The 13,940-nt window shown below is 38.3% G+C and overlaps 1 protein-coding gene across 4 annotated transcripts in view; it reads right to left on the reverse strand.

The window, feature by feature from the left end:
- gpbp1l1 (GC-rich promoter binding protein 1-like 1) overlaps nucleotides 1-13,940 on the reverse strand; it is a 72,714-nt gene that overhangs the window by 2,256 nt on the left and 56,518 nt on the right. For all 4 annotated transcript variants that reach the window (XM_059984189.1, XM_059984186.1, XM_059984187.1 and 1 more), the window contains exons 8-11: nucleotides 6,791-6,934; nucleotides 5,026-5,181; nucleotides 2,216-2,337; nucleotides 1,007-1,109 (exon numbers count right to left, since the gene is read on the reverse strand). In XM_059984189.1, the coding sequence (XP_059840172.1) occupies nucleotides 1,007-1,109; nucleotides 2,216-2,337; nucleotides 5,026-5,181; nucleotides 6,791-6,934 (525 nt within the window). The remainder of the gene's footprint in view (nucleotides 1-1,006; nucleotides 1,110-2,215; nucleotides 2,338-5,025; nucleotides 5,182-6,790; nucleotides 6,935-13,940) is intronic.

Consider the following 13,940-nt stretch of genomic DNA (forward strand, 5'->3'; position numbering starts at 1 on the left):
TAGATAGGCTAAATGAGTGGGCAAGCATATGGAGTACAACGTTGGTAAAGCAAGGTCATCCACCTTGGAAGGAAGAATTAAGATCAGATTACTATGTAAATGGTGAAAGACTGTAGCATGCTATTGTGCAGAGATTTACGAGTGCTTGTGCATGGATCGCAAAATGTTGGTTGTAGATGCAACAGGCTTTAAAGAAAGCAAATGGAATGCTGCCCTTCATTGCTAGAGGGATTGATTTTAAAAGTAGGGAGGTCATGCTGCAACTGCACAGGGTATGGTTGAAGCCACACCTGAACTGCACACTGAGTGCAGTTCTGGTCTCCTTGAATGAGGAAAGATATAAATATTGTTGGAAGTCAGAGTGAAGAGAGGGAATCATAAAGAAACATAAAATCATGAAAGTGGTATATAATATTGAGACAGGAAGGTTGTTTCCACTGATAGGTGAGACTAGAACTAGGAAAGATAGCCTCAAGATTCTGGGGAACAGATTTAGGATGGAAATGAGGAGAAACTGCTTTTCCCAGAGAGGTGTGAATCATTGGAATTCTCTCCCCAAAGAGGCAGTAGAGGTTGCCTCATTAAGTATATTTATGACACTGTTTAATAGATTGCTGCATAGCAGGAGAATTAAGGGTTATGGGGAAAAGGCAGGTAGGTGGAACAGAGTCCATTGCCACATCTGCAGATATTCTACTTCTGCTCCTGTTTCGTATGTTCTTAAACTCCATGCAGTCCTGGGGAACATTTTTTCTATATTTAAGTAGTCAAATATAACCTATATTTTGATTTGAAAACAGCACTGGTAATTAACAAATACACAAAATATATAACAGAAATGTGCTGTTCTAGGAAGGACAGAAAAGATTCAAAGATCAAATATCAAATGGGATTGTTGAACTCAAGCTCATGATATTACTAGTTGACCAACAAAACACAATTAATCTTGCATTTAAACAAAGAACTATTCAATGAAATGGTATTTTTAAAATGCTGTAACACACACCTGCTCAATTTTAACCTGAAACTCCCTGAGCTCATCTTCAGTCAGAGGTGAGAAGTTATCATCATTCTCAGGGCTCTCTTGCCAACCCATTGCTTTCAATAATCTGTGTAAAAATTCAAGTTCAGAAGTTTACAAAGGGACCTTCACTCTACAGATATTATCACTCTCTGGAAGTGTTCCATTGATGTACATAGATTTTCAACTGTTAGAATCTCATGCTGATCTTAAGCACCAACCCCACTTCTCAAAATTCAGTGGACAGCTGTACTGTTGAAATTGACTTTACTTGCATGGGCTCATCCAAGAGGAACACTGTAGTCTTCAAGTGGGCTCCACTTGACCTACATCAAGATGGATTTCCCAGAGTTGGTGTTAAGCATGTTTGTCAAGGACAAATAAAACCTTCATTAATGGATATATGAAAACAGGTTTAATTCCAGCGTTTAAAGGAAAACAAGAGTCCAGAGCTCAATCCCAGTGTCCTCTGTAACGAAGTTGTGCATCCTCCCCATGGAATGCTTGGGTTTCCTCGGGGTGCTCTGGTTCCCCCCCACAGTCCAAAGGTTAGTTGGTTAACTGGTCAATGCATACTCTTCTATGATTAGTATAGGGATAAATGAGTGAGTTGCTCATGGCCCAAAGCTTGAAGGGCCAGAAGGGCATATTCTGTGCTGTATATCTAAGTAAATAAACCCTGCCATCAATGCAACACTTTGCCTTCTGATAACAAAGGTTCATTGGAGATCCTCAAAATCATTGACTATTTCCCACATTTGAGAAGTCAACCCTTAGCAAAGGTAGGAGTTGACAAAGAATTGACAGAATGAGTTGATCTCACACAAACATACAAAAGTCTTGCGAACATCATGTGACAGATGTGGAGATAATGCTTCATCCAGTTGAAGTGCTTTGAGTAAGATCATCTCTCCTGGGCATAAGTGACATAAAGCTCCTTCATCTGGATCACAGTCCCTTCCGAAAGATCATGCATTTTGTGTTAAGTCACTTGAAATTAAAAACAATTGTCCACTGTCAACCTACACTCAACAAAGCTGCTTGTATTCAATTCTTCAAAGAATTCGTCTCTCTCTGTTGATTGTCAGAGATCCAACAGTCTCTACCAAATCTAAATCTAAAAGTATCATCCAGTGTGATGAAAGAACTTAAATTATTTTTTTCTAAGTCTCACAAACAACTAATTATTCATACCTATGTTCTGCTTCAAGAGAACTGGAAAGGTAGTTTTTTTCTGGACCAAAGAAGGAGAGATTATGCTGATGACCATTTGCTTTCCCATTTTCCTGGTGCTCTGGAATATCATGGACACAGTCCTACAGGGTAGGGTAAAAAAAAAGTTAAAGTAAATTATGTGCTATTGCAAAATGGTTGCTTTGGAATGTTGATTTTAGAAGTTAGTGCTTCAATTAATTTCAAATTTTTGAAAAAGGAAAATGGAAATCAACATGCCCCAATTACTGTATGTATGATACTTCATCAGGATGATGTTAGCTGCTTTTTTCCTCTCTACATATGTTGTCTGAATTGTAAGTTATTGCTAACAATTTTTCTTAAAGTTTTTTTGTTTCTGATTTTAAAAAGCACAAGGAATTATATGTATGCCAATTAACTTGATAGCACAAAATAATACATTAAAAACTATTACAAATGTGAGCAGAAGTGTAAGTTCTATGTCATGACAAATTAAAGGGAAGGATATTTTCTTCATTATTTTTCAGTGATATGATGCACTTGGACACAGTTTAATTCTTGGTCTGAGAACTTTCACATAAACACAATAACATTAATAGAAACTGAATATTTGTGACAGCTGAAAAATTATCAACAACTTCAGTATTGATAGTTCTGTATCAAGTCATAGGGGGACTTTAACATTACTGAAAGATTCTCCAAAATCATTACTTCTACCCTTCAAACTTTACAAATCTGTCATTAAATGCACCACTTCAAGCCAAAGTTAACAGAATTTCCCCATTTACCTCCAAGTGAGCATTCCCAATAGCCTGTCACGAGACAGGAATTTGAATTAGGATCTAAATATAAAAATATATTACTTGAAGATGATATTTATATGCTCTATAATCCAGACTTACAGCCTAGAGACATGGATTTACAATCTAGGGACCCAAATTCAAATCTCATTATGCCAGCTGTGGAATTTAAATACATTTAATTCTCTTTGGGAAGAAAACAAGCAGTTAGTAACAACTACAAAAACTGCTATGGTGTTGTAAAGATCCATATGGTTTGCTAATTATCTACATCCTAGCATTTTAATCTCATAAGTACTACATATGATGTCAGAACAAATAAAACTAAACTAAACCCCCTCTGAAATGGACTTGCAAGTCACTCAACTGACTGCACTGCTAACTTAAAACAAAAAAAAAATTTTTAAAATCAACCTAGACTCCTAATTTAGAAATTGCGAAGTCATCCCTGTTGCAAGCAGTCCTATGTTGCAAAGTCCTCTTCACCATCATCGGGGACTCACGCCCAAATTGCAAGCAGTCTCAAGGAATAATCAAACAACACAATCACCAAATTATACCTTTCATATAATGTGCCAAATCACTCCACCATAGATCCTGATTACTTCCCCTTACTAGGTGTGAGGGCAGGAGACACTAGCCCTTGTCACACTCCAGAAACCAATCCATTGAGTTATATTGCCTAGAAACAGCTCTGCCTACCACAACTGTGCGAAACTTCATACCCATCTATATTAATCTAACTTGTTTGCATTAACTCTCTACTCCCTAATAATTCACCTGTTAAGACACCTCAAATGTTGTTGCCTTTTCTACCTTTAACACTTCCGTTCACAGTTCATTCCAGATACCAATTACACTTTGTGCAAAGAATTTACCTCCCATATCTCCTTTAAAAATCTTCCCTCACAGCTCACATCTATGCACTCTAATTTCAGACACCCTTGCTATGGGAAAGATACTGACCTTAGATCCCATCGATGCCCCTCATAATGTTATGCACCCTTAATATGTCCCTCCTCACTCTCCCTCACACCTGGAAAATAAGACCAAGCTTATCCAATTTCTCCCTCCAATTCAGACAACATCATTGTGAATCTTTTTTGCACCACCTCATGGCATCAGAAATATTAGCAAGAAAACTTTCTGATTACCATCTAAGATCTTCCCTCACTAATTAATCAATACTACTCAACGATCAGCAACACTTGGGAGCACCACTGCATATATTAATGGCACAGAATGTACTGGGAGTGGGGAACACTATAGCTTATGAGAGTGGCTTGGTAGCATTACCACTGCCTCCGTTGGCTGTGTTCCGACGGATATCAATGCCAGACTAAGTCTGTGACATACAGTGAGTGAAATAAGACAAGGAGTCCTCACAAACCAGCTACGGCCCATGCTCCTGCCCACGAAATCACTGCAAGTAGCCAGTGTGCAAGCTTTAGATCTATCTGTACCCTTCTTCATGGGAAGTGCACTGTAACTGCATCAAATAGAATAGAATCAGAACAGATCTACCTTCTGATAACTGAGCATTGAGATAAATCAGCATCAATGTACGTGGTCACCTCCATAACCTGCATATCCTTCAGTCATCCATTATCATGAAACCAGGGATCAACTCCAATTCGCTGAGGTATGCCATGAAATGCCAGCCCAGGGAAGCTGCATTGCAGCATGACATGTACAGTAGGGTCCAAATCCAGAGCCAAGCAGTATCAGAATGACCAGATATGGCTGAAGCTCTGCTATCCTACTTCATCTTGGTCTGAATGGAGGCAATACATATTGACCACTTTCAGACAGAAGTACCAAAAGTAAGATACATCATGACCCCCACTATCACAGCAGCAAGACTTTGGCCAATTTGCGTTCCTTCACATGACCTTAAGTAATGGCTGAGTGCTGGAAACAGGCAAGGTTGTGGGACTAGACAACTCCATTCCAACCCACATTGACCCAGCAAATATTACATATTAAATGAAAATCCATAATTTCACTAACTTCTAATTTGTTGAAATCTCTATGTTCTGAGATTTCACCATTCCGGTCATCTTTTAATCCTTTCAAAAACTCGCTCTTCTTGTCAGTCTTCACACGAGTCATTTTTATTAGTCGACTCGTATTCATCTCGATAGGAGGAGTGGTGCTTGAAGGAGTCTGGGAATAAAACAATGTTTTTTCACACTCAGTACAAAAGATATTAATTTTGCTCCTGTTAAGGTCACTAAAATATACTGTATGTATTTTCAATTATTATTTGAAGTTGAAGATGCATACATCATACACAACTGTCAAATAACCTGCTGAATCATTTAAAAATGCATTTCAAAATTTGTGCATCAGCATGGGGGATTAAAAGTTTTGGTTAGCAATGCTACTTTGACAGAGGTACAAAGTACATTTATCTGATTTCACAAACACCAAATTTAATTTTGTTCCTCTGAAGAATTTTGCAAGCTTTGTTTCCAAAAGTTCAAAAATATTCACTATGACATTTCAATGAAACTTAAGACAGGAATGATACTCCAGCAGACAAAGTACATACACCACAGGATTATGTTAAATTTTCAAGTCAGCTTTAAGACACTTAGAAAATCAATGTAGGAGGTAGAGGCATGACAAATGAGAGACCTTTAAAATGAAATTAAATCTAACAGAAGATACAGATAACCTGTTTCCTTTGGTAAAAACCCTCTGGAAGAGAACTTGAAAACAAGAGGACATATCTTAAAAAGTATGTTCCCTCATTTAGAAGCGAAATCATAATGCACTTACTCAGCTAAAATCTGGAACTTTCTACGATGTAGTGCCAATTAAAATTCTCAAAATGTGTTATATTTTTGGAGGTTTAGATATCAAGGGATATGGAACTTAAATGAAACAAAGGCACAGGTTAGCCATGACGCAAATGAGTGAAGGACTCCACTTTGTGACATTCTCCAAGTATGAAGCTGTTGACATAAAAGCAATTTTAAAACATGTATAAAATAACACTTCCCTTCCATATTTTGCACTTAAGAGCAATATCAGTGCAAACTCCCATCATTTCACATACAGACAAATTACTCTTTGGAGTAAGAAGCACACAATAAAAAAATTCAGAATATGCTAGTGATTAGATTTCCATGGTAGCTCTACTGCCCTGATGAGGCCACACTCATGTTCAGAGAAGCAACACCTTGTATTCCGTCTGGGTAGCATCCAACCTGATGACATGAACATTGATTTCTCGAACTTCCAGTAATTGCACCCCTCCGCTCACCTTTCATCATTCCGATTCCCCTCTCTCACTTCATGTTCTTACCTGCCCATCACCTCCCTCTGATCTGTCCTCTACTATCAGATTCCCCCTTCTCCAGCTCTATCTCTTTCGCCCAACAGCTCTTTACTTCACCCCTCCCCCTCCCAGTTTCACCTATCACCTACTATTTTGCACTTCTTCCTCCCCCTCCCCCACCTTCTTGATCCAAACTCATGTTTTTTTTCCAGTCTTGATGAAGGCTCTTGGCCCAAAATGTCTACTATTTACTCTTTTCAATAGATGCTGCTGGGGTTGCTGAGTTCCTCCAGCATTTCGTGTGTGTTGCTTGGATTTCCAGCTCCTGCACATTTTTTTTGTAGATGAGCTTCCCATAATTGGGTAATTTCAGAATTCTAGCTAGATTAGAATTTCCAAGACGATTTTCAAAACACATTGCCATTTTGACATAAGGAAAATAAATGACAGTATCGTTCAGTGTTAAGAAAACTTTCATTATTATCATACCTCTTTCGGGGAGATGTGACAAGAAGTGCTACTGAACTGTGCTGGAGGTTTGATCATTGCAATAGGGCTTGTAAATGCTGAATCTTGGCCAGAAAAATGCAAGCCAGGTTTGTTCTCCCTTCCAGTAGATTTCCATGGGCCTTGCTATAATTGAGAACACATGGGGAAAAAAGCAATTCTATTAATTTTCTGAGCACAAGATTACATAAACTTTGAAGACTTGAAGGAGTCCATGAAAATCAACAAATCTTAAAGAATGACCACCAAATTGTCGGACATGGCAAATACATGGTAGGAAACCTTTGGACCTTTAATACATTTTTATCTTTACCTTTGCATAAATATACATGAACTACAGCAAATTATTTAAGCATACTACAAAAAGTATCTGAAAGAGGTTCTCATAACATAATCAATGTTCTATACAGGGCATCCCCAGGTTACAACAGGATTTTATTCAGAACAGATGGTAACTTGAATTTCTCACAATACATGGGAGATGATCACAAAAACAGCTGAACAGGAGTGTGAGCAGCAGCCAGCCAGCCTCACTGACTCAGCCACCATCTGTTGAAGTTGTGGGGAGATGGGAGAGAAAGCATGTGGAAATGCCATGTTCTCATCTGAAAGAAGATGCAAACCCATCCCCATTCGCTCCACTGCTCATTTGTATGGGTGTTTAAAACTCAGGGTCCACCTGCAGGGATTTAGTTATGAATGCAAGATGAAAAAAATACTGATCGATATTTACATTAATTTGTCTGCAGTTTCTTCTAGTACCTGCTTTTGCCCAGTGGGAAGAAAAACATAAGCTGGGGTTGGTGAAGGAAATACTGGACAATTTGTGTATCTTTTGCAACTTCACAAAGAAATACAACGTAAAAGTCATATTCATAACTTAACAAGTATTTATTCATTCTTTTGACCAGAATTTCAACAAGATTTTTTTGTTTCAAAATAAATATGACTATGTAAAACACAGCTGAGGGGAATACTATGCAAGATATTTAATTATCCATTTCCATAGCTTACGTACATAGCCTTTCTGATATTAAATGCCACACCTACATTCAAATGACATGAGTAGTGGTGTATTTAAAAACAATTATCAAAAGCTTAAAGAATATAAGATCAATATGACGCATTGTAAAACTTCATCACTTTCAATACAAAATAATGTATTAAATAGAATGAGAATACAGGAAGGAGCTAAAAGTTAAGCAAAAAGAGCAATGAGGTGAATAAAATATTTGAAAGCACCATAGATTGCTGAATTTGTTCTGGAAAATGATGGCTGCAAAATGCATGGTTGACATACTCTGTTTACAAATTATAGCATAAATGAGAGTTTTAATCAAGTAGGAGTACAGAACCAGAAAACATCTGAAGTGGTAAATTTAATTGAATTCAGAAGTTAAACCAGTTGCTGAGAGTATCAATCCAGATTGTTGAATTGTCAGTCATGCAGATATGTTCATCCACAGAACACAGTAAAGAAACTCTCAAACTTAGAATTCAAATGAAATGAGTGAACATAAAGGAATCAAGCAACATACACAAAATGCTGGTGGAACTCAGTGGGCCAGGCAGCACCTATAAAGAAGAAGTACAGTACTTCTCCCTATAGATGCTGCCTGGCCTGCATTCACCGGCATTTTGTGTGTGTTGCTTGAATTTCCAGCATCTGCAGATTTCCTCGTGTTAACATTAAGGAATGATCAATTTTGAATAAATTAACATCTGGAAAACAGGAAGGAAATGTGGAAATCTAATTGCAGGGTGCAACAAATATACATTTTCACAAGTGCCTTCAATAAAAATAATGCATTCAAAAATAGCACAAGATCAGACAATTGGACCAAATAATCCACGAGGTCCCATTTGAATTTTCTCTTCCATTGCTTTTGTGTCACTCCATTCCCTTTCTTTATTAGTCATTTCAACTACGTGTCTACAAACACCACTTTCTAATGCAGAGAAATATTTCTTCAGTTAACTGACTGGTTAATACATATGTCAATGCTCTCTTACTTCTCTTACATGCATCAGTTTCTAGTCAATCAAACCTGGTTACAGATCTTCCTTTAGAACCAAAGTCTAGACTAGCTAATCTTGCTTGACAGCTACATCCTCACAATTTTGAACTATTTCTGCCTATTTTTTTCTTTATCTTGATGATCAGTTCAACATTCTTTTATTGCTTAAAGAGCTGGCACAAGAACTTCAAGTATGTCCGAGCCAATGTTACAATATTGATCTAATCCTGCAGAAGAAAAAGAAAAGAATTTGCTTACAATCCTCAAGATCTAACTCATTGATGTAATGATATTTCCTAGTTAATGCATGTGGGGTTTCAAATTGTGTTTCTCTAGTGTGCAGATCTGTTCCAGTTTTCCTGCATTTTGATGCAAATTGTAACATTATTAAATCACATTGCCTTCCAGCTATCATTTACAAATTTTCAATTTCTGACACCAGATTAACATTTATCTGTCTACTGCACTATTTTTATTGTAACCTATAATAATTTTATGTATTGTGCTGTACTCCTACCACAAAACAATAAATTCCATGACATATGCCAGTGAAAAATGAACCTGATTCTGACATCATTACCTATCATTTTTCAGTTGGAGAGAATTCACCTAACTCGTTGTTTTGCCCAAATTTCTAATTCCTTCTGTAATCTGGTATGATCTTGATTCTCAGGATGCCTTTAAATACTGTATTTTCCTTGTCCAGCATATGCCTTTTTTCCAAAGGATAGAGTTGAACAATTTTAAAAAGTTTACTTTCCAATAAAAAAAATCTATATTCAATAACCAAAAGTTTTGCTGTTAAACTGCCAATTCAGGTTACCACAAGGTGGTGCTGATGAGCTTGCTTCTTTAAAACTAATTTTATACGTGATAGAATTGTGGGACTTGCCAGACTACTTTGGAGGGAGATTAGGTCATACATTTCAGTTTGGAAATTGTACCAAGTGAAACAATATAATTTTGGAAATTTTCAAAAATTTTCAAAAATCTATTTCAGGGTTAATGTCCAAGAGGATTATCAACCTACATGGTGTAGAAATCAGAAAGCATTATATGGTACAACAAAGAATAAATGTTATTGAATAGTATTAGAATAGCACATAAACCGATTTGCAACAGTAAAAATAGATAATGCCAAAGGCTACAGTAAACAAATCAAGTGAAAAACCAACCAGTACAGCATGTACTGGGATACCTATTAACTCGAGATTATTTAATAGAACGAGTAAAACAGATGAAATACGCATCATATAGGCATTAGGTTTTTGTCTGATGCAGGTTTACATCTTTAGATTTCAAGATAAATCAGGCATTGTTGTAGAATAAAGCACAGAGACTAAGATGTAATGGGATTTGAAAAGGTGTCATCAATAAATGTTACACAATCACAGAGAAATACTGGGCATGGTGCTGTGCTCAGCTACTGTCCAGATTTCCTGCTATCTCCACTTGCTGATACCAGATAAGATGATGGCTAAATGCACATCAAGAAATGGGTAAATATCAACATTCTCAGATTTAGTGTTTTTTTAAATAGTTTTTTAGGTTCAGAAGGATGATTTTAGGGACAGAAAGAAGCTAACGGTCTGGGAATTTAGGGACTGGGATTTGGGGAAATTAGAGGTTAGGCCAGAGTATAAATCTATACTCTGGCCTAATATACGTTCAAAGGCCAATGACCTCAGAACCCAGAAAACATTTGTTGACACAAGGAAAGCAAGGGAAATCATGAGCTTCAGTTGAAACTGGTTCATTTCCCTGAAGCCCACCAGTCTGATCATTGGAAACACCAAAATCACCAAGCCTGTTAATCAATGACTTCACTTTTAGAATAAGCTTTAAAACACCAGTGACAACGCCAACAACCTTTAAGACTTGCTTCCTGCTAAGTCACCTCCCCTTTACATAACCACATCATTGTCTGCTGCATTAATTTCCATCAAAAACATTTAAAATTGACAGCAATCCAATCCACAAGGTTTGACAAAATTGCCAGAATTGTGATACAAAGATCTTTACACCATAAATTTCACTGACACACAAAACACTGACGGTAGATGAGCTACTCTTCTCGACGGCTCAGTGTGTCTTCTACTGAAATGGCAGGTCACCATTTTAAAGTAATATTTGTACACTGCATCCTCTCCAGTTAAGAAAATTCTGCAGCAGTTGTAAATTATCTGAGCATGACCAACACTCCACTTAAGCAAGAAGCACTCGTTTAGGTTGCTGGATAGATTGTTCAAGAGATTATGCCTCCGTTATATTTTTTAATTAGCCTCCTCATACTCCACATGGAAAGAGTCTGAGGTGATCAAGACCATCAAGCATGGTCTGCAGTCTTGAGACAACAAGGGCCATGGATCCAACAACACAGAAGATTTACAGCACAATACAGGCCCTATGGCCCACAAAGCTGTGCCGAACATGTCCTTACCTTAGAAAAATAGAGGGCTATGGATAACTCTAGGTAATTTCTGAGTCCCATGTACCTATCCAGGAGTCTCTTAAAAGACCCTACTGTATCACCAGAAGCCCATTCCACGCACTCACCATTCCCTGCGTAAAAAACTTACCCCTGATATTTCCTCTGTACCTACTTCCAAGCACCTTAAAACTGTACCCTCTCATGTTAGCCATTTCAGCCCTGGGAAAAAGCCTCTGACTTCATCCTCCGTCGCTCCAAGGAAAAAAGACTTGAGTTTACTCAACCTGTTTATTTTGATAGGTCAAATATGATGGCAGAATATAGTACTAATGGTAAGATTCTTGGCAGTGTGGAGGATCAGAGGGATCTTGGGGTTCGAGTCCATATGACTCAAAGCAGCAGCACAGGTTGACTGTATGGTTAAGAAGGCATATGGTGTATTGGCCTTCATCAATCGTGGAATTGAATTTAGGAGCCGAGAGGTAATGTTGCAGCTATATAGGACCCTGGTCAGACCCCACTTGGAATACTGTGCTCAGTTCTGGTCATTTCACTACAGGAAGGATGTGGAAGCCATAGAAAGGGTGCAGAGGAGATTTACAAGGATGTTGCCTGGATTGGGGAGCATGCCTTAAGAGAATAGGTTGAGTGAACTCGGCCTTTTCTCCTTGGAGCGACAGAGGATGATAGGTGACCTGATAGTATAAGATGATGAGAGGCATTGATCGTGTGGATAGTCAGAGGCTTTTTACCAGGGCTGAAATGTTTGCCACAAGAGGACACAAGTTTAAGGTGCTGGGGAGTAGGTACAGAGGAGATGTCAGAGGTAAGTTTTTGTTGTTTTTTTTAAAAAAATGCAGAGAGTGGTGAGTACATGGAATGGGCTACCGGCAACGGTGGTGGAGGCGGATACGATAAGGTCTTTTAAGAGACTTTTAGGTAGGTACATTGAGCTTAGTAAAATAGAGGGCTACAGGTAAGCCTAGTAATTTCTAAGGTAGGGACATGTTCGGCACAACTTTGTAGGCCAAAGAGCCTGTATTGTGCTGTAGGTTTTTCTATGTTTCTATTCTCAGAAGCCATGCTCCCCAATCCAGGCAACATCCTTGTAATCTATGCTCCCCGATCCATGTTCCTCTGCACCCTTTCTATGGTTTCCACATCCTTTCTGTAGTGAGGCGACCAGAACTGGGCACAGTACTCCAAGTGGGGTCTGACCAGGGTCCTATATAGCTGCAACATTACCTCTCAGTTCCTAAACTCAATCCCACGATTGATGAAGGCCAATGCACCGTATGCTTTCTTAACCACAGAATCAACCTGCACGACAGCTTTGAGTGTCCAACGAACCTGGACCCCAAGATCCCTTGGATCCTCCATACTGCCAAGAGCCTTACCATTAATACTATATTCTGCCATCATATTTGACCTACCAAAATGAACGACCTCACACTAATCTGGGTTGAACTTCATTTGCCACTTCGCAGCCCAGTTTTGCATCCTATCAACATCCCGCTGTAATCTCTGACAGCCCTCTACACTATCCACAACACCTCCAACCTTCATTTATAAAAATCACAAAGAGTAGGGGTCCCAAAACAGATCTCTGAGGCACACCACTGGTCACCGGCCTCCATGCAGAATATGACTCGTCCACAACCACTCTTCGTCTTCTGTGGGCAAGCCAGTTCTGGATCCACAAAGCAATGTCCCCTTGGATCCCATGCCTCCTTACTTTCTCAATAAGCCTTGCACTGGGTACCTTGTCAAATGACATTCCATCTACTGTTCTACTTTCAATGTGTTTAGTCGTGTCCTCAAAAAATTCAATCAGGCTCGTAAGGTATGACCTGCCTTTCACAAAACCATTCTGACATATTCCTAAACACATTATGCCTCTCCAAATGGTTTGATTTTAGATAATAACTCTTGTGTTACCGCTAATCTTGTAATAGCGCGTGCAAACCTTTCATTTATGAATGATGGGAAATATTATATTCCTGTATGAAGTACAAGGAACAATGGTGGCACAGCGTGGGGCACAAGGATTCAGGTTCAAGATCAAATTTATTGTCATTTCAACATGTATACAGCCAAACAAACAGTGCTCCTTCAGACCAGGGTGCACAACACAGTATGTATAACTCAAAAACAACACAGAAAGTAATAGTACTACAAGTAAATTAACAAATAAAAAGGTGCATTTACAACTCAAGTTAAAAAGTGAACAGTATAATGCTACTAGCGTTTGAAAAGTGGTGAAACCTGGTGGTGGTAGTGAGTTCAGTAGTTGCACAGCCTGGGGGAAGAAGTTGTTTCCTATCCCAACAATACTTGTCCTAATGCCACATGATGGTTGGAGGTCAAGGCATACATAACACCTTATGATACTTCCAAAAGAGTTGCACAACATTACTGAAAAACTATATCTATACATGCTAGAAGGGGTTAAAACAAGTGGATATTAAAGACCAAACTTGACCCAGCAGAAAATTACTTGTATATAATGAGGTACAATCAGTATATATGACTGCATTATAAAGTAAAAAGCTAGAACCTCTCCTGTATCCTGAATGAAAATTAAATGAAACTGTTTAACCTTTAGTGCCTGACATACTCATTCTTGGCTGTTACTGATACAGTCCCATCAAACATTTACTCCAAGTATATATAATGATATTGC

This window comes from Hypanus sabinus, chromosome 11, assembly GCF_030144855.1.
Source record: "Hypanus sabinus isolate sHypSab1 chromosome 11, sHypSab1.hap1, whole genome shotgun sequence".
Lineage (NCBI taxonomy): Eukaryota > Metazoa > Chordata > Chondrichthyes > Myliobatiformes > Dasyatidae > Hypanus > Hypanus sabinus.